The 26,356-nt window shown below is 29.6% G+C and overlaps 1 protein-coding gene across 6 annotated transcripts in view; it reads left to right on the top strand.

Annotated features, from left to right (window-relative positions):
- Positions 1–26,356, top strand: part of LOC107436381 (BCL9 domain-containing protein legless) — a 135,760-nt gene that overhangs the window by 19,622 nt on the left and 89,782 nt on the right. For 4 of the 6 annotated variants that reach the window (XM_043038870.3, XM_071187697.2, XM_071187698.2 and 1 more), the window contains exon 2: positions 4,698–4,804. In XM_043038870.3, the coding sequence (XP_042894804.2) occupies positions 4,698–4,804 (107 nt within the window). Of the gene's footprint in view, positions 1–2,444; positions 2,511–4,697; positions 4,805–26,356 lie in introns of those variants that run through there. The other 2 variants (XM_071187701.2, XM_087154922.1) reach the window with 2 other exon arrangements.

Genomic DNA, 26,356 nt, shown 5'->3' on the forward strand with positions numbered 1-26,356 from the left:
CCCCTCCCAATATAGCCGAAATCTGGGAAAGAGGGTGGGTCCCCATAGTTAGGTTAGGAGAGCAGTCCTAAGTTTGGACTCCTTAATGTTTGGTTATTTTTTGCGTATTTCGCCTTGAAAACTTTTTAAGCAAATTGAAAATTTTTGCATATAATTGTAAAGTTCGTTCCCCCAAAGACTATTTCTCGACAAAAATTTATTTCAGTCTATGAATTCAATAATTTTTTATTTTATTTAATAATAGCCGAAAATATTTGAATTGTGAGGTATACAAATTTTTACATTATTTTAAAGTATCTAATTTTACATGGCAAAACACAAAATTTGAGAAAGATCGATCAAATAGTTTCTGAGGAATCGAATTTTTACCCAAGACTTTCTTAAAACGTGATAACATACTTAATAATAAATGTGGTAATGATAACATATTTTCAATAATTCTCAACGAAACAATGTTTCCAGTTTTTTTATTAAATTAAATGCGATTTTTTAAAATAAAATTTAAGGTTTCATTTCATTTTTGAATGAAAACAAAGTTGTTTAAAAGCATAAACATTAAAATTTAAAGGTCTTAATAATTTTATAAATATAAATTGCAATGTAAAATGAGGTATCTATTTTTTCAGATAACTGTGGGTTTGTCTCTGTGGGTGGTATGAAGAAAGAGGTTGTAAGTCAAAAGATGCTTTAAAATATATCTATTTATCAGTGAGGGATTCAATTTATATCTCTATCCAGGGAAGGGAAAATGAGGGGCTATTAGCTTTCTAAACACTTGTTTTAGTATTTTATGCAGCTTTATTTCTTTTTTCCTGATGTATTTTGGTTTTAAAAAATGTTTCTTAAAAGTTGTAATTTGTAGAAAGGGAAATTGAAACAAAGCAGAAGTTTTTGTCTGGGGGGGGGGAGTTTTCTATGTGGAAAACAGCTACTAGGTGAAAAAAAGTAGTTTCTTTTTCTGAAATTACAGATTCTATTTTACTTTAAGTTTCCGAAGAGGGGAAGCACATAAACCACCCACCCCCTCAATTAAATTTCAGAGGAAAATAGTTTTCTATTTGGAAAATAGCTTCTAAGTTAAAAAAAAAAAAAAATTCTAAAATAACCAATTTCACTTGAATTTAAATTTACCAAAATTGAGAAAAAAAGAATTCTTTTTAAAATAACTAATTTTATTTGCCTTTATTTTCGTGAATACCTGAATTTCAGAAGATGCGAAGTCTCAGATGTGAATTTGAAATCTGAGATGCGAATTTTCGCCCCCTCACTTCAATTTAAGAAGAAAAAAATTTTCTATTTTTTAAAATTGGATTCTGTTTTTCAAAATAGCTTCAATATTGAAATCTTTTTTTCGCCCTAAGATTACTATTTTTACTTAATTTTCGTGAATATTTAAATTTCAGAAGCCCCGTGGCAGTAGCGCAGCAACACGGCTATATTTTCGCAGAACGCTGCAGAGTTCTTGCAGAAAGAAAGAAATAAAAAAGAATTTATTTTTTTTCTTCTTCTCTACAAAAATTTACACGTAATATTTAAATCATGCATTTAGATAATCACTTTTTTACGCGTCAAATTTATTCCGATAGTATCGTAAATCGATGCAATGTTTCGATTCTGTCTTCGGCAGTTATTGATTTTCACTATTATTTTAAATATACCGATATATTTCAAACAATATGGAAAATTCGAATAGTGCATTTGAATATTTACGTTTTAAAGCAATAATTCTTTGGAATTTTTAGCTGTTATTGCTATTGAATTCCCCATAGTTTTTATGTCCAATATTATTTATACGATGTTTATTTCAACAATCTAATCTCGAAATGAAACAAGCATTTGAGGAGACCGATTCGCATTATTTCGTCGTCGATCTTTTTTCGGCAATTACTACTACGGATTTTATGATCTTTAATTATTTTTTTTATTGTGATGATTATTTACAAAATGCGAAGAAGGAAATGATTTGTTAGTTCCCTTCCTCTCCATCAAAATGCAAGATTATCACCCATAATATTAGAATGAAAAATTATTACATGTTCAAATGAAAAAAATATATATTTATTTTAAGCGCTGTTTTTTTTTTTTTTTAAATTAGCTCTTTTATTATTTTTAATTAACAACATATATGTTTGCTATTATTAAAATCATATTGCAGAAAGGTATTAGAGCTAGAGAGTTTTGTCGCAGATAGCTCGAAAGAATTCTGCTACAGGCAGGGTTCAGGAGATGCGAAGCTGAATTTTGGTTTCGAAATTGAAAAATAAAATATAGTTCTTTTTTTTTCTTCTCTAAAATTGCCAATTTTACTTGACTTTTTTCACAAATTACTATGATTACTAAATTTACTGAGATTGACAATTTTACTTGGATTAAAATAATTTTTTTTCTTTCTAAAATTACCAATTTTACTTGACTTACTTAATTTTCTAATGTCTAAATTTCAGAAGATGCAAAGCTCATTTTTTTGTCCGCTCACTTTACATTCAGAAGAAAATAAACTGTTCGATGAGGTAAATAGCTTCAAAGTTGAAAAAAAAAAATTTCTTTTTTAAATTATCAATTTTACTTTACTTTATTTTCACAAATGTCTAAATTTCAGAAAGGGTGAATTAAATTTTTCGGTCTATCAATTTAATTTGAGGGAAAAATAAAGTTTTCTATTTGGAAAATAGCTTTAAAGTTGATAATTTTTTTGATTACTGGACTTGACTGCACTTTATTTTCAGTGCGTCAAAATTTCAGAAGCGGCGAAACACTTTGTCCGCTCCTCTTCATTACAATTTCAGAAGAAAATAAGGTGTTTTGCCTAGAAAATTAGTGTCAAAATTGAATATATATATATTCCACTTTGACTTTATTTTCCCAACTGTTAAAAGGCACATTATTCGCCCCTTCAATTTAACTTCAAAACAAAGTAAAGTTTTCTTACTTGAGAATAACTTCAAAATTGAGAAGGAATAGCTTTTTCTTCTCTAAAATTACCAATTATCCTTGACTTTCTTTTGGCGAAAATCTGAATATCAGAAGGGGCGAAGCACATAATTCCCCCTACACTTAAATTTCAAAGGAGTATAAATGTTTCTATTTGAAAAATTAAAAATTGTTTTTCTAAAGTTACTAATTTTACTTGACTTTATTTTCACGAGTGTCTAAATTTCAGGTGGAGCATTGTTTAACCCCCTGGTTGGCACGCCACTGAAAATTTTAATAAAAGTTAATAATAAAAATCAACAAAAGGAACAATTAATTGACCAACAGCTTACAAATATTTTTTAGTAAAACGATTAGGCATGGAAAAAGTATTGCAGCTCAGGCTCAAAATCTGTTCACCTTAGATCGATCTCTTTGGACCGACCCCCTTACGATTTTAATGAAAATTGATGTAATGGATACACATGATAAATTAAGTAATTCCATTAATTTTTAGATTTTTAATTTGAAAACTGTTCAAGTTGTATACATTGTTGTATACTAAGTTGTATTTCAAGAATTACTTTATCATATGCATAACACCAAATTTAACTTTAATCAAAGGGTGTTGAGCCAAAAGTGATTGATATGGCTTCAAATGACTCATTTATTACTTGTGACAGGATGAGTCACTTTTAAGCTAAAATGAATGTAATACTGAGCGTCTTTGTTAGTGAAATTAAAATCTGATAGTTAACTCAGGCATAAGATGAATAAAGAATTAGTCACCCTATTCACCATAGTCAGGGGTCTGTTTAGAAGAAATTTGGGTCCGTTAACGGACCCTTCACAAAATATCTTTCCATAAAAACGGACCCTTCACAAAATATTTTAACTTAAAAAACGGACCCTTCACAAAATATTTTAACTTAAAAACGGACCCTTCACAAAATATTTTAACTTAAAAACGGACCCTTCAAAAATTTGTTTATCTTTATTATTTTGTCAATCGAATAAACCCTTTCCAGGGCAGAAAACAGGAAAGATGGATGTAATCGAATTAAGTTTTGTCTTCGGCAGACGATTCTTCCATTATTCGTCCGAAATTAATATTCTGCGTTCAGCAGTATAGGCTAAATACCAAATATTTGTATGTTGCATCTCTAATTTAGAAGCAGCAATTGTTGTTTATTTTCTAAAATTTAATTTTTTTAATTAAAATTTTACAGTGTTGAGCATAATCTTGTATGTCTTTACAATTTAAAAACTCCTTGAAAAATTTTTTTTTTGCAATAACGGACCCTATTTGCACAAATTGAAAGAATGTAATTTTTTCACAATTTCACAAAAAACGGACCTTTCACAAAATGTCTGGACAGACCCCTGATAGTGATAGTGAATAATTACTAATTAGTATTATTTGCTTCTAAAGAATTGGGAATTTAAAAAACACAAAATTGTATATAATGTTGCAATGGCAACCGAGCGAAATGATCTTTTTTCTCTCTCTCAGTATTTGAAAGTTTGGTTTACCAACGTTTTTTACCAACGAAAGTTTGGTCTGAACTCTTTTTTTCCCCCTTTTTTTTTCTTTCTACCCTGCAATTACTAAATTAGCAGTCTAAATAGAATTTACCATGAAAGTCCCCCCCCACCCCGGTAACTCTATTAGGAATTTAAACAAAAAATTAAGTTATGAAACAATTTTTTTATTCTAGTCATTTTTAGGAGATTTTTTAAACAAAAAATTGTTGAACGCATACTATAAAATTTTTTTTCTTTTTCAGATGGGAATCCGTATGAGATCATACGGGGCATGTGGGAAGGTGCTTATGTGTCTCATTTCGTTCGAATTTTCCAAAAGAAGTTTGGTTTTAATTGCCTAACAACACAAGTGAGTTGAATGTTATATTTTTTGTTACATAACAGCCCTTTTAAGAGGTAAATTTAAAAGGCGGACTGCTAACATACTGCTCTTTTCTGAATTCCTTTAATGTAAGGTAAAGGTAAGATTTTAGGTAATTAATTAGCTTGAAAATACTATTTGGATAGGTGAGTCAAATTAAAAAATTTAAGGTCTGCCTTTAATTCATTTTGGTAAGTTAAAACGGAATGGTTGTTTATCAATATTATTTTTATTTATTATGTTTGCATATATATGTTTTTAAAATTTAATTTGTGTTCATCTTTGTGGATTTACCATTTTATTTACCAAGTAAATGGTAAGAGTATTTTATCAAAATATTATTATTTCATTCAAGGACTATTAGGTATGACTGAGTTTCTCTTTTAAATACCATATTTATAATGATTTGTCTTTAAACTATTTTTCCATTTGCATTAATATATAACTTTTTTAAGTAACTTATAGAAAGAAAATATTCAATAAGCAAAGATGAAAAATATTTAATAGTCATAATTTTGATTCAATTTATACTCAAAAGTGCTGCCGGATTCAATTTACTAGAATTTTTACACCAAATTTATTATCATATTCAATAGTAACTTTAGTTGCAAGACGAAGATATGTCATTATTGTGCTGTATGGTGTGAAAAGCCAAAGATTAATAAATCAAAATTTTACCGGTAAAGGTTACGAGTGATAAACAACATCAAAAGAAAAATGTGACTATACGCTGTATATGTTCAAACAATCCCATTCTACCGCCAAAAATATGTGATTACACGATTTTCCCTTCACGTGCCACAGCATCATATATGAACGAGTCGACTCAACACCTAGAAGATGGAAGGCCTCAGCTTGGATCAATTTAGTAGTCCGACGCAATGAATCTAAACTGCTTAATGGATGATAAATACGAAAGATGTCACTACATTCTCACTACTAAGCTGCCCAGTGGTGGTTAATACGAAAGATGTCATTACGTTTGGACTACTAAAGGATCAAATTTCTTGTTTATGGTAACCCGTGCTGAGGCCTTCTCTTTTCTAGGAGGTATTGGTAGACTCCGATCCGTGATCTTAATATGGTACTCTCATATTATATCTTGTATTAGTACGTATATACTCAGATTTTGCGAGCTTAGGGAAGAGCTATTTTCTTCATTCGCCGGTCTTGAAGGGGTTAAATATTCATTAACAGGGATAGTAAATTGATTCATCGATTCGCGAATCAGGTGACGGAAGTAAACTGATAGCATGTAAACGTTTTAGCTCGTCCGTTGATACGTTTCTATTATTTTTTTTTTTTAAAGTTATAGTAAATTTTAATTAAAAATCACAATAAAGAGAATGTTTAGTGGTCAGAATTATTATGAAATATGCTATTTTGTGACAAAAACGCTGTAAAAATACAAAACCAAAGATTTTGCTACCAGTTTTTTTAGTTTTCTTAGAACGTTGGTCTGCTCACAATGTTAGATGTCTTAACATTTCTACATTATTTTGTTGTTTTACTTACTTATTATTTTATTCTCTTTAATCATAAGTTTGTTAGACTGTCGCTTTACACATTTAAAAAAAAGTAGAATATATAAGTATTTGTAATGTTCTTTTTTTACGCAAATTAGTTTCACACTCTTTTTTTTTTCGTTATTTTTTCACGATTCTTTCCCACTCTCATGCCTTATTGAAATGGTGAATAGAGGGATCATTCACAAAATTATATGTATTAAAATGTTAAGTCACATATTCTCTGTGTTTTCATTTAAAGATAATTAAAAATCTCCTTTAAAATTACTTGATTAAGGAAGTTTTAAACTCAATTACAAACTTTAATTAAACATTGGTTGGAGGGAATATTAACGGTTCTATTTTTTATGCAACTTTACAACATAAATTTTCTATACTTTGATCTCAAACTATTTTGAATTGTTCAGGTCTCTATTAATATTACTTTTAAAACTCTGTTCTTAACAAAGTAAATTTGAAATGGAAATTACTCTTTTCCTATAACATTTGCTTGTCGATCAAAATAATATTCTTTAAGTTTGTAGTTTGATCTTGTTAAAATAGTCTATACTGTTCCAAAAAATATCCTTTTTCTTTGGACCACTACGACTATATACTCTTTCGAAAGAACATTTGTACTAGAGTACACATGGATGCTTCTCATGCTTGGTCAAGCTGAGCCATTCATTTTTTCTCGTAAGATCATCGTTTTATGCGCTTGAATTAGCTGTGTGAGAAAAGTTGCGTAAGAACAATACTCCATATTTTCACACTGCAATTAAATGACTTACAAAGCGAGGATTGTCCATCAAACCTATTTTTATTCTGTCTCAAGTAGACCGGTTCTCTTCTTAGAAATCTCATTTGGCATTTCCTCAAGTCTGGTGTTGAAAACAAAGCTTTAAATAATAACAAGTGATTTTTACTTTTAAAAATGTTACTTAGAAGAAAGATTAAATATTTAAAAAAAAAATAATTTAATTAAGCTTAATTATTAAATTATTATTTACTTTTGCTTCGGCATGGAAAGAGATAAATTTTAATTTTTTAACATTCTTTACACATGTAGGATACATTAGAGCAGAGGTCGCCAAAGCGGTCTACATAGACACCCAGGGGTCTATTTAACAAAAGCAGGGGTCGATCCGAATCGGAAGGGTCGATTGGGGGTCGAAGAAAAAACAGTTGCCGAGTTCCAGTTTTGTAAAGCATGTTTCTGATTGAATGTGGTTATGCATCTGCTTTCTATTTTTTTAATTTTGAGTTTATTCCACAGTTTATTCATTTTCAGTAATGTGCATGAGTATGCATATATTTGGAGTAATATATTTATAAATTATTCAATATATATTTTAATAATTAAACTGTGAAAATTTAAGCATACTAGTTTTGTAAAAGGTATCCTTATATAATGGAACAACCCCAGCGACAGATCTTCTGTTTTCAAGTTGTGTTTTGATGTTTTAAGTCACTACAAAGAGTGTGGTACTGCCAAACATATAAAGTTGTCGAATACATAGCCAAAATTTTTCAACGTCTTAAAATACCGTCCGGATATATCGTCCTGAGTTGAGATTTTTTCTAGTTTTAAAATTAAATTTTTATAACCAAGACACGCTTGTTTCGTAGAACTGTTCAATTAATTATTTCATTATATTTATTCATTTTTCAAATTCTCATTCTTTTTGCAGCCTCGTAGATTTCTTTTGGGTAATATTCTGATTTATTTTTTTTATTTTTATTAGTACTTTTTAGGTTTTTCTTTAAATTACATATTCATTCTAAATGAATGTAAAGATTTTTTACAGCTAAGAAGTAAACCTTTTTGAGAAATTAAAAACATTTTATTATTTTAAAATTACTCTCCGCAAATCGTCCGACTAATTACCTCCTTATTCGAACAAAATTTTTTTGTACTTTTTTGTTTGAGTTATAAAGAATAAGTACATATTATTGCAACTAAACAAACTTTTTCTTCTTCTTTAAAGTAACAAATTCGATCAATAATTTTAATTCGACGTTCAAACTTATTACACCTCTAACTTTAATAGCTGCTCCTTATAAAAAAGATGATTTAAAACTTTACTTTAAAAATTTGTCACACACAGTTCATAAGATCTAATTGTAGTATGCTCTGTTAACAGGAAAATGCCACAATATGCTTTATTTTGTTAAACAGCAAAAACTAAAAATCGAAAATTGTAAAAAGATTATAAAGCCGTGATCACTTTTGAATCATCTTTTCAACAAACTTTTTTTTCTTTAATTTTAGATTTTTTTCTACTGAATTAGGATATATTTAAGCATTTTTGAAATACAAATTATTTTATAGATTATTTTATTGGCATGTTTTGCTAAATATGTTTTAACCGCTCGCTTCGTACTCCTCGTCCATTTAGCTGTGCAACCGATCTTTTTTCCGTTCATGGTTTCATTTCGGCTTTCTGTGATATTAAATTGTTTATTTAGATCTGGGATAACGAATGGCTCTAGTTGTCCATCTTTCTGCTAATTATACAAGTATATTTTGCACGCTTTTTTAATGTGTGTTGTTCGTTGCTCAAAATAAATAAAAATTGGAAAAAAAAATAATAAATAAGAATAAAAACTGAGACTGGTAAAAGAATTTGCAAAGAAAAGCGAATTTGGTGCAAAGATTGCGACATAAGACTGAGCCTCGTTTCAAAATTAATTCTACTTAACTTCGTGTACAATGCGCATAAAAAAAAAAAAAAAATCAGTATCTAATGATAGGATTTTCGTCTTAGGACTCAATCTTCATGGTTTGAAGAGGGTTACCTCAAATGTGATGATTAATTATTGCAGACGATATTTTAAGTTACGAAATCAGTCACAAAAACATACTTTCTCTGAAAAAAAATTATTTTTTCGACCCTTTTCATGTAGCTGTAGTTGGGTATTTCAAGTTGCAATATTTTTAATACGATATCATTACGACATTCGAATTCGAGTTATCACTTTTTGGCGCGTTCAATTCGTTACGATTCAATCAATCTTAATGTCATGATGTTTGGTGATAGTTTTTTCTTAAGTTATTTATAATTTTTCGGCTCCTTTCACATAGTGTTTCAAATTTTGATTTATATAATACTATATTATTAGGACGTTCGAATTAGATTTATCCCGCTTGACGCGTTCGATTCGTGATTCTTCCATCGTAATTTCATGACGTTGGATTCGTTATTTCTTTCATATAAATTTTTCATTCAACATTTTCACGACTTTTTCTCAATGTTATCCGAATTTATTTTTAACACGCTATTACGACACGCAAATTTCGAATTTGAGATTACAAGCGTTCGATTCGCGACGATGCTGTCGTAATATCATGTCGTTTCCAGTCTTTTTTTTTTTCCCCGAGAATCCGCGGTGGAACATTTTTATGCGATTATTTTGATGAAGTGATATTTCGTGAAGAATTTGTTTCTACGAATTTGAATGTTGTGAAGAGGCCGCAAATCGGTTCCATTTTCCCCCGAGGTCGACCCTTGATATGTTTCAAAAATTTACTTAGGGAGAGATATATTGCTTTTTTTTTTTTTTTTTAAAATCTTTTATTTTTGAGTTATTTTATTTATTTTATTACATTTTAAGATAATCACATATAGTTACATAATTAGTTCTTTCCTTTTTTTTTTCTCCTGTATGTTTTTGCCATCTTCTTTTCACTCTCATGTTTTTATGTTTCGATTTCTAAATATTTTTAATTTTATAATAGAGAAAAAAAAGAAATAAATTGCACTTTTTTTTAACATTCTGTTCTAATTTTTTGTTTAATTTAATTTAATATATACCCTGTCGACGAGATTTGTAGAAGATAAAGCTTACTTTTTTAATGATTTCACTTTTGTTTGCGTTTAACTCCTATTAATTTCAATATTTTAGTAAAAATTTTCGGAATACGTATATTCTTGTTTTGAGCACTTTTGTTTTGTAAAAACATAAATTACTAATTTTAGTTTTTTATGATTCACTGTGTATGTTAACCACGGCAGCGTCAGTACATACTGTGATATTAGACTGGAATTTTTTAAAAATGTATTTGGAAAACCTGGAGAAGTCGGGGAATTTTGTTCTTCTAATTACGTACGTGGCAACACTGCTTTAGACTTATGTTTGTTTTAATTTGATTAAGCGAGAAAAAAAATACGTAATAAGCAATGCCTCAATTGTCTGTAAAATAACATGAGATGCAAATACAAGATTGTACTTTCTCTACACAAGACCCTTAATTTCTTTAATTCTTTATCTTATCAATTCCCGTTTTATCTCAATCAATTCAGCATAAAAAATTACATCGGATAATGTTCAGATAACTCCTACAAAGCAGTATAAAAACATTTGCGTTAAGTTCTTGTCTAAAGAAATACTTTTTATACACAAAATTCCTTTTAAATTTTGAAATTATTCGTTCCATTGACTATTATAGTCTCATACAATTCAATGTGAAAAAATACATATGAAGCAATGCCTCACTTGTTTAGATTGCAATGCCAGTTGCGTAATTTGTACTTATTCTAACTAAAACCCTTGTACCTTCTTAACTATTCGCCGGATAATCTCAAGATAGGTTTCATTCAATTTAGTGTAAAAATATACATAGGAAGCAATGCCCCAAGTAAAATGCAAAGAGTAAAATTAACACTATGAATATCTAGTGTTTTCCTAGCTACACTATTTGGACCACATTTTTGTAGCTCTCCTTTTAATTCGGGTCAAAAATATGAATCCGTTTTGAAAAATGTATGTTTCTCTAGAGAAAGTACGTTATAAAGTACTTTTTTCTTTTATATCGTACAATTATTTTGATTTAAAACTAATATCTGGAGTAAACTATACTTTTTAAAAGACTGAAATTTCTTGAACAGAAATCTTAATCGTAACAAGTTTTTGAAGGAAGAAAATAAAGGAAGTGCACTACCTTTAGACATCATTGCTAAAAGCAAGATTGGCAAGTTTTTGACAATTGCCAGTTTTATCCGGTTTTGTTTTAACCCTGGTTTTATCCGTCATGTAAAAAACCTTTTTAACATAGTTTTTGACAATAATTGTCAAGAACCCAAAATTTAGGTGTATGGATAATTATTAGCTATTATAAATAAGAATTATTTATAAATAAACATACATATAAAATTACAAGAGATCAATCAGTTATATTCTTGAATTATTTTGACATTAAACTCTTTGTTTTGACAATTACTGTCAAAAACCCAAATTTTAGTTTAGAAAATATTAAATAATAGCCGCAATCTGGTAAATATGGTACCTGTAATTTGGTCAGGAGAGCGGTTAAAATTTTTGACCCCTAAATGTTTATCTTAATTAATGCGTATTTCACCCTATCTCGAGAACTTTTTAAGGGAATTGAAATTTTTTTGGACACATATCTTTGGACATTGCAAAGTTCGTTTATCTAAGGATATTTCCATGCAAATATCTTTTACTAAATATTTATTATTTTATTTATTAATTGTCTAAACATTTTTAAACTGTAAGGCATACAAACATCATTTTAAAGAATGGAACTTTAAATGGCAAAATAAAAAATTGAAGCTAAAACGGTCGAATAATTCCTGAAAAATGGAATTTTAAAGTTATATATTTAAAATTCGATATCTCGGAAACTATTCAATCGATTTCTCTCAAATTTAGCATTTTGCCATGTGAAATTACTTTATTTTAAATGATGCAAAAAAAAAAAATTGTATATCTTAAAATTTATAATTGCTTCGACTAAGTATTAAGTAGAATATTAAAAAAATTTGTTGTGTTGTTTTCGTAACTTAAAATATTGTCTGCATTAATGAATTAGAATATAAGCAAACTCCCTGAATCCATTAAAATTGAGTCCTAGAACGTGGATATCCGATCATTAGATGAACAGTTATTTAAAGTGGTCCGTTTATTTTTTTGCGCACTCTACATATAAGGAGTAAAGAAAATTCTCAGAGTCGAATATTCCCTATTGGAATCAACAAACTTTGTAGATTGAATTAATTGTAGACCTAAAAATTGTAGATTGTAGCTTTTTTTTTTAGTACAATAATTTTTCTTAATATCGTAGGGAAAAAAAAGATCGTAGGAATGCTTTTTTTTAACAAGGTAACATTTTGCATATTTTAAGGGGGGGAAAAAATGTAGGAATTGCTTTAGACCAAAAATTTCCTCATAGCTGCAAGAGTTGGCACATTTTCGGTTTAAATCATTGTTTTAACCATTATGTCGAAAACTCCTTTTTGACAATTTTTTTTAGTTTATTTCATAGCCGCTTTTGAACAGCCGACCCAAATTTGAGTTAACGACTATCAATGTTCTACTCCGCAGCATTGTAATTTTCAACCAGATCCAAAAGACAAGGAAATTCCTGGATCAGTACCGTAGGTATTGATTTGTTGTGGGAACTTGGAAGACTTTGTGTCCCCGACAAATTTAACGTGTACCAATCACCATTTAATACACGAGGGTTCCTCGGCCGGCTGGATTTGAACTCCCATTCTCTCGAACTAGTACAACGCCCTACCAATCAAACTATGCTGGCCTTAGACAATTTTTTTTTTATTACCGTCGTTGAACAGCCGACCCAATTCTGGGTTTACGACTACCAATGTTCAACTCCGTATCCTTGCAATATTGATCCCAGTCCAGAAGACAAGGGAGCTCCTGGATCAGTACCCCCATAGGTACTAATTTGTTATGGGAACATGGAGGACTTTGTGACCCGGCAGATTTAACGTGCATCAGTAACCATTTACTACACGGGGAGTCTTTGGACGGCGGGGATCGAATCCCCGTTCTCTTCGATATGGTCCCAGTGCCCTACCAACCAGGCTGTCCTGGCCTCAGTTTATGATAATTTTGTATCATATTTTATATCCGTCGTTGAAAAACCGACCTAGTTTTTGGGTTTACGACTACTGATGTTTAACTCCGTAGCCTTGCAAGTTTGAACCTATCCAGAAGACAAGCAAACTCCTGGATCAGTACCCCCAGAGGTATGATTTGTTGTGGAAACATGGGGGGACTTTGTAACTTGACAGATTTAACGTGCATCAGTCAGAAACTCGAAATTTTGGTGGGTTTAAGGATAATTATTAGCTATATAATAATGCGAAGTATTTATAAATAAATATACTCAGATCCGCGCTAAGGACTTCAAATTAATAACCCGTAAATTAGTCAAATATCAAAAGTAATAGCTATTTTTCATAATTCTTAATCGATTTCATGGTTGATATTTCCCCCCCCCCCGTAAAAACTTCTAATTAAAATACAAATATACTATACATTGAATTATTTATAAAATTCAAATCAAGAGTCAATTTGCTGTTGAGAAGAAGTAAATGAGCAATGAATTGTAAACAAATAAGAATAGGTTGGCGTTAATTTTTCATTACTTCTTAGACTAGAGCAGTATTATAAGAATAAATCTAAATTAATATTTTGTTGTTGTTACGTAATTGATATGTTATTGTCAGGAGAAAATATATTTTCTGCAAAGATAGTGGGATAACAATTTGCATCTTGCTACCATTTAATCTGTTTTATTGACACAAACTGTAGGAAAGAAATTCGTCACGTGATATCACGAGATTTGGTAACGAACGTATTAATCTGTATTTTACGGTAGTTTGTTTCATGCTTACGTAATCTCTGTTCTAGCTTATGTTTACATTATCTGGACTTAATATTATTCTGATTAGTTATGCGACGCATCTAACGGAAGTTACTGTAATCGAATTTTAAAAAAAAAAAAAAAATGCAGGATTTATTCGTTAAAATTTCACCCCCCCCCCCCAGGATTGAGAGGAATATATATTTTTTCTTTTCGGTAGAAATATTCATTTCCTAAAGCAAAATATTTTTCGACGATGTAACGTATTTAGTGGGAAGGCGAATGCTTAGCACGTCCACTGTATATGCATAAAATTGAGAGTGATCAATCATGTTCTTGAATTATTTTGACATTAAACTCTTCTTGTTTTGACAATTACAGTCAAAAATTTAAATTTTGAGTGTAGAAAATAATAATTGTCGATAAAAATGTGTTACTTTTTTAACCCTGAATAACTTTTGATCTAATGATTGGATCTTTTAAGTTTGGCTCGAGGGGATGACATATAGGGTAGTTGCAATCTGGGAGATAAGGTCCAATAATTTGATCAGGAGAGCGCTCCAAAGTTTGAGCCCCTTAATGTTTATTTTACTTTTTGCGTATTTCGCTATATCTCGAGGACTTTTTAAGCGAATTAAAAATTTGCATACAATTATAAAATTCGTGCTTGTTTTTTGTTGAAAAATTTGGTCACTCACCCTGGTAAAGAGCTCTGCTATGCGCCATCTATGCCTTATTTCTGCCGCCTGTATTGTATAGTACTAAAAAAAAAAGTCACCCAAAATAACTTTCGTTCTAATGATCGGATTTTCACGTACTAAGTGTCGATCTTAAAATCTTCTGTGTGTGACCTTAAATATATTGATTATTTAGTGCTAACTGTTAATTAAGGTATGCCTAGTTACCACCCCATAGTTTGATCAGGAGAGCGATCCAAAGTTCGGACCCGTTAAGGGTTGTTAATTTCATTTTTTGCGTTTTTAGTCATATTTTTAAAACTAATTAAGGAATTCAAGAAAATTTCACCCACTCATAAAACCCGTTTACCCAAAGATAATTTCATGCAAAATATAATTTTTAATAATAATTTTTTATTTAATTACAATGTAGATGAAAAAATTTTGAATTATAAGGTATAAGTTTTTTTTATACCATATTAATCTACATATTTTTCTTTTGACAAATTTAAAATTTCAACTGTTTTTATTTAGTAGAAGCCGGGTAAAATTAAAATTATTTTTAAAAAAATAATCTGGTGACAATGAGAAATATTTAAATGGGGCGATTAATATTTAAATGTGGTTGACTTACGCGTGCGTAGCGTAAAATTTCATTTATATTTTTTTGTCTCAAATAACCGACTGCTTTTTTCTTAATTATGAAATGCGATGTTTCTTTTTTAGTCGTTTAAAAACTTATTTGTAATTTAGTAAAGAAATTAGAATAAAACATTTTATTGTATGAAAAACAAAAAAAGAATGTAAATTACCTGTCCACATCTGTTTTGCAGAACTATTTTACTATCTATTTTATTAAACTTTAACATTTCTCAAAATCTTATTCTTTACGCTACCACGGATATTATTTTTTCGTTAATATATTACGCAATGTTTTTAGTACTTTAATTTAGGTTTTTAATATCTTAAGTTAAAATTGTCTTGAAGATTTCATCATTAATTTAATAGAACATATAATTATTTTATTATAATTACGGACGTGCCCACTTTTTTTTTTATCCTTATACGATACTTAGGTCTCCGTTGTTTCGTCAAAATTTTTATTTATTCATTTTTGCGTCAAACGTATTTTGAGTCTTTTTTTTTCCAGCGCATTTGCGTCATCTGCTTATGCACGTTACGAAAAAACTTAGACTACATCATACGACGTATTTAAACCTGATTGAATTTTCAGGCGCTACAGTAAGTAGATACAGTGAAAATGATTCCTAAGCGTTCTTAGCTGTGAGAATCTTTCTTGAAAGAGATAATATTTATCGATCGTGCATGAGCGTCTTGAAGTGAAAAAAGGTAAATAAGCGTATCGCAATACTCAGTCACATTACAAAATCATACTCAGTCACAATACAAAATCACATTGTGACCACCACCTACTTTCGACGTTAATGTGAAATAATCAGGCGGCAGCACATAGCAATGGAGGGTATATAAAGGGTTTCCGAGGGAATCTGAAAGCATCACAATCGTTGGCGTAACGCAGGAATGGAGTGATTTACCCGACGTTCGAAAGGGCATATCATTTGCTTTCGAGCCAAGGATGGAAGCATTTCCGAAACATAATTTTGAAAAATGTTCACGTCCCGCCCTGGTACTAATATACCGTGAAGTGCGGATGGGTAGCCACTTGGTCAGTGTGCGGATGGGTAGCCACTTGGATTAGTCTGCGTAGAGACAGAGGGTGTGCGGTATTGTTCCTCGTTAAACTGTTCTAACGTAAAATGCTCGACTTCGCGTGCAGGTTGTCGGGCTACCGAAGCGGGGGTGCCATCCCCTCTGCAGAGGATCAAAATTGTGATGTCATGTCTTCGGATCATCCTCAGGGATGTTTCCTAGACCGTCGCCAATAGCCCATTGTCAGTTCTAGTGTGACGTAAAATGAACAACAACGATCTTTGTTTATTGGATAGTTTTATTTCATGTGTCATCGCTGTTTGAAGACCATTGAGAAGAAAATATTTTTTACATCTCAGTTGAAATCCTATTTGAGCAGAGAACACTTGCTCTAAAAACTTTCCCTAGTAGACAGCAAATTGTTGTAAAGATTATAATTTTAAAATCGTGAATAAAATAGCTTTATCCTGGAAAAAATTTAAGACTTAAAATTTAAAAACTTGTGTCTTATTAATGCTAGCTCATTAATGCCACAAAGAGTGGTCTATATATAAAAATCACCTCTGGGGGAGTGGTAGAGTATATTTGTATATACCAGACTAATATTTCTTCCTGCTACTTCAAAAGAGCACCGTGCATGAACTTAGATCCAAATTTCTATTTTTATAATATAGTTGACAGATATGATATAAAAATAAATGTTAAGAATGAAATTTTTTTTTTAAAAGATAAGCAGATTGCTCTTCTAAAAGATAAATCCTAAAAAATGAAATGCATCGATCTCCTGCCTGGGCTTCCTGACCAAGAGCACCGTCGGGGGCAGGTTAAAAAGTGTTTAAATTAAGTAGGAAAGTGGGAAAGACCTGGTAGCTAAACTGTTGGAGCCAAATTAGACCTGGGAACGTCTAAAACTAATTAGTCTTGTCCGACCTAGAATCTGTCAGATTTATCAATCGCAATCTTTGTTTTGTTCTGTACAATATGTCATTCCTAAAAAGTCATAGATGTACTGCGTTTTTTGTAAATGATTTTTTTTCTCTCTAGAAGAGTCAAATCATCCCGTCTGCTGAGGGTCAACCTAACTTCTCACAAAAAAAATTTATCTGTTTAAGAATTGCTATTTTGTATAAAGGGTCTTCAAAAATTTAAAACCTTTCTTCCTTCGCTCCATCGCGGATTTCGTGTGCCCAGCATAGACTCACATCAATAGAGTGGCGGCTAGTACCCAATCACACCAGAGAACCGAGATTATTAAAAAGTAACAGAACAGTGCTACCATTGGACATTAAACCCTTATTATTTGCTAAGGTCTGAATCTTTAATAAACGTAGCTTGACAAAAAATAATTTCTGTAACTCTAATGACCAATGAATAAGACTAGTTTAAAAACTAATGTACAATAGAGAGTTCACGTAGTAAAACAGATTTATCTTCTCACACTTTAAATTAATCAACAACAAAATTCCAATATGGTAGGTCTCAGAAGTGTAATTCAGAATTTGTCCCCTAGAAAACATTCGACACAATAGAGATACCCTGTCTCACCCCACTACACCTGAATGTACGTAACTAATTTTAGAATTGCTAAATTTAGAGGAAGTATCAGATTTTCTCTTTCCCACTCCCATTTTCTTGATGTTTAAAGGTTAAGGTTAAAAATAAAAGTGGTCAGTGCGCAATGCTAACACTTTGCCAACATCACGCCATTAAGCTTGTATTTAAAAAAAATTAAAATGCACAACGATCTAAAAATGTCAATATTAGTACACAAAGTTAAATATCAATGATTTTTGCAAAAAATGAAAATAAAAAAACTTGCTTAGCTTTGAAAAAAAATATAAAAATGCCTACATTTATCTCTTCAGACTCGAGCGTGTGATTCGTACTTAGAAAAATGTAGTTTAAAAGAAAGTTAACTTATAAATGCGATAAAAAAAAAATTTTTTTTTCTTTGAAAAATGTTCAATGGAATAAACTTATGTTTTTAATTTATGACAAAAAATGATACATTTAAATTTTTGCGTTTTTTCGGTTATTTTTTTATACCGTTTCTTATTTTGATTTAGATAAAAAATCCACTGGACTCAAATAGATATTTATATACATACCATAAAACTTTCTAAAATGTTATTTTCATCGAATTTCTTACATTTTTTTAAAAAAAATCTTCCGTAATACGTTTTTGAAAGTTATTTTACATTCTACATAAATTTTTTTTAAACCAGATGCGAAATTGCTGTTGAGTAGTGAATAACTAATAATTATTGATGCTAGTTAGTATCGAAAAAAGAGACTGGGAAACTTTTTTTTTTTCGAGGAAGGATCACAGTGTTTCCTTCCCCTTTTAAACCGCTATTTAAATTGCGTTCTTATGACGGGACCCTGATTAGGCCTCAGGAAGACGCCAAAACATAACTAGGTGGAGAAGGTAGATTAGAGGGTGAAAGATTATTTTGATGCTGCTGGTTTGGCTGGTTTTGCTTCTTTTCTTTCGCTCTTTTTCAGAACCGGCCGTCACTTATTTCTTATGCCTATTTCAATTGTGTAACACACCCGAGGTCATGTTTCTTTTTTATTGAAAGAAATATTTTGATAAGTTGCAACCAATCTTTAGATTCAGCTGTTTGGGTACAGCTTCCCATAAAATTAGCGATTAAAAAAAAAAGGGCCACCATTTGCCTTACTTTCAGAAGTCCTTTCTCACCAGGCAATGAATTGAGTGATGATGGGATTTAACAAAGTATGCATATAACATCAAAAGTACGCATTCATAATTTTTTTGGTTTAGCGTTTCTTACTCAGCATATAATATTTTTGTTTTTAAAATTATATGTCATTAAAAAGAAATCAACGTATTTTCATGTCCCTGTTAAAAGAATTATGACTTAATAAAAAAATGACACGACGTTTTTTACGTTTAAGAGCACTATGATTTGTGAATGGATTTTCAATTTTTTCCCTTGCAGCTTCTCTAAATTCCAGCCAAAGGTTGAACTAATCTTTAACTTAAGTAAACGTGATTTTTTTAAATGTTATTTTAAAATTCAAAGTATATTTATGTTTGTTTACTTCTCTTAATTTTAACTTGTTTTAAGAAGAACAATGAATATATTAAGTTTATTTATTTGAATACTTTTATGTGTTCTCTCCTTTGTTCAATAATTCATAACTTTATTATCAAAATAAATTTAATTTCGGATTTCTTATTGTGAACTCAAATATAACTTTTTAATTTTGAAATATGTTTTAGTTGTAGTAGTTGCTCAGGATTTGCTGTACAAAAGACATGGATTGCAGATCTACCTGATAATATTCGTAGGCTACATTTCCCTTTCTTAATAATAAGAAAAATGATATTTAGTTATTTAATTTAAACTGCAAAGTAATTTTTAATCGGTAGTTATTTTCATTAAAATTCGTATGAAAAATGTATATATATTAGTTTAGGAATATAATAAATTGACGTAGTTTTAGATGTGTAACATAACAAAAATAGTAAGACTGATTTTTTTAAAAATTTTTTTTATACTGTTATTGATTTTGTTTTTACAATAGGCATTGAAAATTTTTTTACTCGTGAAATGAGCGGTAACCTGAAAAAGGTTAGAAAAGTGCAGAACATAACATAAGCAACATAAAAACTTTTAAGATAACATATGTAACCTTTACTTATGTAAGTTTTTGCGTGTAACTTTTAAGTGCATAAATTTTATGTAAGATTCCCTAGGGACCAAACTCAATTGTCAAAGGGTGTGTGGTGGAAGATGAAATGTTAATTATGCTTTCAAACATCATTGTTTAATTAAATTGATAATTGACACGTTATTTTTGAAAGTGGAATATGTCCACTTTTGGGGAAAAAAATGAGTTTATGGTAATTTTAGCGTTATAAGATATTCTCTTAATAATAATAACCAACCGTACTTTCAATGGAGCATGTCTTGCTGTTAAATTTATCAAAAGAATTTAAACTGAAAATAATTGAACAAAAACTTTTTCGCAAGTGGAATAAGTTTTTTTTAATTTTTTTTTTTAAATTATCAAAGTTAAAACAACCATCTATTTGCACTCTCAAATTACTGTGTGTCTTAGAAATGCTGCCATACTTCGTACCAATTTACCCGATTTTATTTAGCATTGTTTGGTTTGAGTGTTCAATCAATTGCAGCGTTCGTATTATTGAAATGATATAATTTTTACCAAAACATATAATGAAAAAAAGAATAAATTAAACGATTACTATGTAACCACTGTAACGAAACGTAAAGGCCTCTACTCAAAAAGGAAAATATGAGCTTACTCTCTTTCATACCACATATTTACCGTTAATTATTAATGAAATCATTCATGTATTTACGTGTATATATTTAATTATTTTTTACTTGTGAAAATATGGATTTTCTCCCTTTTTTTTTAGTTCTTATAAAATCTGAATTGAAAGTGTCCATAATCATTTGCATTTTTTAGTTTGATCATATTATAGTGGTAAAATCATCATTTTTAAAATTCATTTAAACACAAACCATTAAACATTTGAATTAAAAAAGAAATTGACCTATATTTTTCGAATTATGTAAATTGCAAGATTCTTGTCCAGTTGGAATTGGAAAAACATGTCTCCCACGAGTCGGGGAGAGCAGGGAAAAACTGGAATTGTTAGTAAATTTTATTTTAACTCTAAAAAATCGAGAAATAGTCTGAAAAAGTTGCATTTTTTTTAAGAGAAAGGAAAACCCCTGAAAAATTCATATATCTACCTGAAAAATAACCAGTCTTAGAATTATCCATAACAATAATCAGTTATTGAGATTCGAGTTAAATAATTCTAATATCTATTACAATTATTTGTTGTAAAAATTTCACATTTTAGTCTAACTGACATGCTTCCTTTCTCATTCAGTGATTTTTTTTTTTTTTTTTTTTTTGTTTTGCTTGCTTGCTTACAAAATTTAATGTTTGACATCACAAATAAAAATATTAAAGTTTTCTTACGAAAAATTGCACGGTATAGATAAAATATGGTCAGGATTTTAATTGAAATTTACTTGATATACCCGTAAAATTTCTGAAATTATATGGGAAACCTGAAAAAATATTGATCTCATAATTTTAGAATTTCAATATATATTTTTTGACAAAATTATTCTAATAGAATTCTGCAATAATTTTTTTTTCTTTCTTTTTTCTTCTTCTTTTTTTTTTGAAGGGTAGTTTAGTGTTATAACCTTCGTCTGTTTTTAGATATTTGGAGGAAAGAAAAATTTCTCGCTTTTTTTGTAATTTGTCTTGTTTATGCAATAAGTGAAGCGAATTTCTATAAATTTGTTCTTTTCTAAATTTACGATTTTTATATAAACTTACTAAAACTTAATTTTCTTGATTTTAGTCATTGGTTATAAACCTTTTTTGAATTATCGCTCACTAAGAAAATCAAGAGTTCCAATGGTTACAAAAAAAGCATTTTTTTTTTTTTTTGGTTCCTTTTTTAAATTTCTTAATATTTTTGTTATGTTACACTCTTATGACCATGCCTTGAAGTTAATGACATGCATTATTTTGAAAAACATTTTTAATAGCAATTTTGATGAAAATAACTGATGTAAAATTTTTAATTGTATGCATAAAACGAAATTCAATATAGCTTTTTTCTGTTTAAATTAAATACTTAAATATTTTGTTTTTTATATATTATGAAAAATGTAAGTGCTGACGATTGTTATCAAGTCGACTCGCAATCAATCTATCATCTGTACATCTAAGTGAAACATTATTTGAAAGCAAATAAGAGAATATAATAAGTAATATTAAATTTTATAAGTTAACAATTTGATATCAGAAGTTGATTTTATTTTAATACTAACTTTTTGAATTATTTAGCTAAAGAGGAAACGCATAGACTATGCAGATAAAATTAACTTTAAAATAATTTCAAAAAACAAAACTTCTTTACAAAACGAATTATAGGGGAAGCAAAAGTGAAAAACAATTAACTAATTAAGTTCTCAAATAATTTTTAAAAAACAATGAAAGTCTTTAAATTTAAAGATTATATTAGCTTTTTAGGTGAAATTCGGAGAAGTCAAAAGGACACAAAATCTTCAAAATCGTAAAAAATTAAATAATAATAAACAAATAAAATAAAGGTGCTGTTCTAAGAAAATTTTTTAAAAAAACGCTTCTGAATTTTTTTTTCCTTTTTAAGACGAAGAATTTATAACATAACTATTTTAATAACAAATATATGCATAGCTTGTTAACAACCCCCTTTGAAATTCTTTTTTTTTTAAATTCTTTTCTTATGTTTATAGCTAAGTATAATTTTACGACCATTAACAACGCAAATATGCGACAGATTTTTTCATCAATGTAGCATTAACAATCTCCGTAAGTGTTAACAAGACTGGCGTTAATTTCGAGAGATTTTGTTAAGTTATAATGTGATGCCATCGCATCGTTCAAAAAGAGCAAACTCTATTTTAGATCCGCGGGATGAAGTGTTAAAAAAAAGATAGAGCTACATCTACTGAGATTATTTTAGGTTGTGTTTCTGGATCGAAACTAATAAAAAACGTTTTCCCCTCATGTAGAAACTTTAAAAACAAATATTGAAGCCTAGCTCAGTGACTTCCAAGTGGTAGAAATCTGTTCCAAAATGATAAAATATTTGTTTGTAATCAAATGCATTACCAAAAAAGAAAATTGTTTATTTTAAATATGTATTACTGTATTTATGTTTTTCGCAATCGATGTTGCATGTACAACTAAATTTTTGAGCATTTTGTGGCTGTTTATTTACAAGGTTTGTTTGTTGATCAACGTACATGTATTCTATATTTTTTTTAAAAATAGCAGGAGAGGATATTTTATGCAAAATATGATGTTTATGAGCAAAGAATAATATTTATCTGGCAAAGTATATTGTTAGACAAATTAATTAAACCTGTTGTCTTATTATTTCGATTATAGCTTAAACCATCTTACCTATGCAACAGAGAATTTATGTTTGAAAAAGGAATTGTCGAATGTTTAATGTTTGAACAATGCATAAGAGGAAAATTCGAGTGATTTTTGATCTCATTGAAATAGTTATTTGATGTAAATGACACGCAAATTATTTTTAAACGTTCTTATAAATTATTTTATCTATTAAAAGACTTGTAATATAATTTTTATTTGGTAACGCATGGAGCCCATGTCCAAGAAGTCATGAGTTCGATCCCCGCCGGTCGAAGACTCCCTGTGTACAAAATGGTGATTGTAGTCGGGGTCAGAAATCAATACCTCTTGGGGATATTTGATCGGTGATTGATCGTGCTCTGGTCCAGGTCAAAATTACGATCTACGGATAGATGGTGAATGTGCCCTCCCCGTAAAACTGGCTGCGATGTATGTGTGTGACAGATGTCTAATTCTTCTGCATAGATGGCGCTTCTAGAAAACGAAATGCGCACCCTTTTGCCTTAAAATAGACTTGTCAGTATTGATAAGTGGCATAAGACAATAACTACTCTACTCGAGAATGATTTTTTCTTTGTCGAAAGACAAAATAAAGAAGTTTATATTCAGTAACCTTCCGAGTCGTTTATTTTAATCCTTATTTATAAGGCATATCCTTCCACAAAATTAAGTCCTTTGGTAGACAGTCACTTGTAACCGTATGAAGAAAATTTGTCATTTGTCTATTGCAGTTGTTTATCAAAATAATAGATAAATAAAATAAATAGATAAAAATTCCCCTCTCTCCGTTGCCGCGCTACTACCGGGACGATCATCGTGCCATATTGTTTTTCTTTCTGCAAATAAAGATTACAAGTGATGGCATTACTAATCGACTGCTTCAAAAAGCTGCTGTCCAATGTATATATGTCATTGCGTAGGTGTTGATTGAAGCAGATGTTGAGAACAGTGGTTGTCCTAGCCTTATAGGTCCGAATAGAGCATAAATAAAAAAGGGTTTTCAGTATTAGTCCCTTAAGCAGGATAAAAGATCGTTGATTAAGAATTAAATTCCAGTAATATCCATCTTGCGAAATAATCCCTGTCTAAGAATAGGCTTGTCTATAAGTTGTTTTCGAAACCAGATCGTTTTCTTTTTTTTTTCTTTCTTTTTTTTCCCTTTCTTTTTTATTTTTAGTTTTATATTTAATATATAAAGGAAAAAATCCCCCTGAAAGTCTCACTTTTTTTTAATGCATTTCTGTTAAGGTAAGTAAAATAGTTTCATTTTCAAAAATCCTAAACCTAAAATGTCCTATTTTAAAGGTCTTAATTATATATAATTATAAAAGTGAGAACTATTTTAAATTTTCTTCATAGAAAAAAAAATCGAGAAAAACATTTGAAATAATTATAAGGATAGTTTTGAAAATAAAGAACTCAGTGGACAATATTTCTTAAGCTTATTTTGTTTATTGGGCAACATGGCATAATAAACTATAATTATATTATTTAAGAAAAAAAGTTATAGGAAATATATTATGCTTAGTTTTGTAGACAATTAGATTAGAAAAAAGGTGGCGGTTTAAATTTTAATTATAGCTATATAAATATCTAGGTATAAAACATGTTATTCTCTTATTTCACGTATTAACATTTTCTTTTTTAAATGGTCATTTTTGCAGATATATTTACACAACTTTTTCTGGGGTAAATCTAAGTTTATTGATGTTTCGATTTCTGAAGTCGCGCGCAAGCGTTTCAAAAGAAGTTCAATGGTTGCAAAAGGTGTTAGTCCTTTTCAAGCAAAATATGTTATACTTCAATTTTTATAAATTTAATATTTTCTCTTGTCTTACTTAAAAGTGTTACGGATTTTCCATGTAATAATTGATATTTTGAGCAATTTATGTACTTCCAACAAAAGAATCTCTATAAATAATGAATGCTTCAGTTAAAATGTATCTTAAAAACCTACTTGTTCGTTTTTTTCTTTTTTTTTTCCCTTTCTTTCTTTTTTTTCGGAATTGTGAAAACTTTTAACTACAATGGCCCCTTCTTACAAAATTGTCTGAGCACGCTCATGGCTCAATTAAGATTAACTAGATCGTGATTTAACATTCATTTCATCGGTAATTCTTTATCCTGTTAGTAAGAAGCTTTTTGATTTTTTTAAGTAAATTTAAAATGTATTTATTTCCGTAATCGAAGTTCTCCGATTTCGATATTAGATTCCTTTCAATCTCTTCCCATATGCAAACAATGCTCAAAATCTTTATATGAGTTAATTTATTCACTTAGTTTTTCAATAACAACCACTAATTTAAAAAAATAGGATTTTGAAGTTGCAGTCACCTGTTTGCCCCCAAGCCGCGATGTTTTTCTATGACCCATTCATTTGTAAAATATTTATCAGAAGTGAAAAAGCTTAATTTCAAAGACAACAATTTTTATTAATTTCTAGTAAAATTAATTTAAATAAAATCTTATTCTATTCGTACGAGCCCATATCCATTTCGTATATGAAACTGAGCTTGACTGATCTGTTACATTATCTACAGGCATACATGATTTCATAAAAATGAATTAAACTGAACTCGAATTGCTGGGCGACATCTCAAAAATATATCGATTTAAACCATATGTTGGCACACTGATGTAGTGGTTTTCATTTCGATGCATCGGAACTTTGATTAAGCGGAAGTGGAAGACGCGCGCGATATAAGGATGTAAGGAATTCAACTTTCAGGGATTCAATACCTCTGTTACCAGTTCTCTCTGAAAACTATGCTACGATGACTACTTAGTTACGATAGTGTTGTCTTTTCATTATATGTTGAATGGCCTTTATATAAATTATGTTGAATATTTTTACTTTTTTTACAATTTTTCTTAAAAATCGCGATTTTGTAATTTTAAGCTTCATTTATTTATTTTATAGAATTCGACCATTAGTTTATTAATTTTATTTTAATTATTAAAAAAAATTAAGATGTTAAAAAAGTTTTTTATTTCTTTTTTGTTTCGAAAATGTTTTTCCGTAATAGAAATTTTCCGATTTCAATCTTAGATTCCCTTCAATCTCTTCCTACTGCAAACAATGCTCAAAATCATTATT

This window comes from Parasteatoda tepidariorum, chromosome 11, assembly GCF_982258835.1.
Source record: "Parasteatoda tepidariorum strain Cologne lab strain chromosome 11, Ptep-v5.0, whole genome shotgun sequence".
NCBI lineage: Eukaryota > Metazoa > Arthropoda > Arachnida > Araneae > Theridiidae > Parasteatoda > Parasteatoda tepidariorum.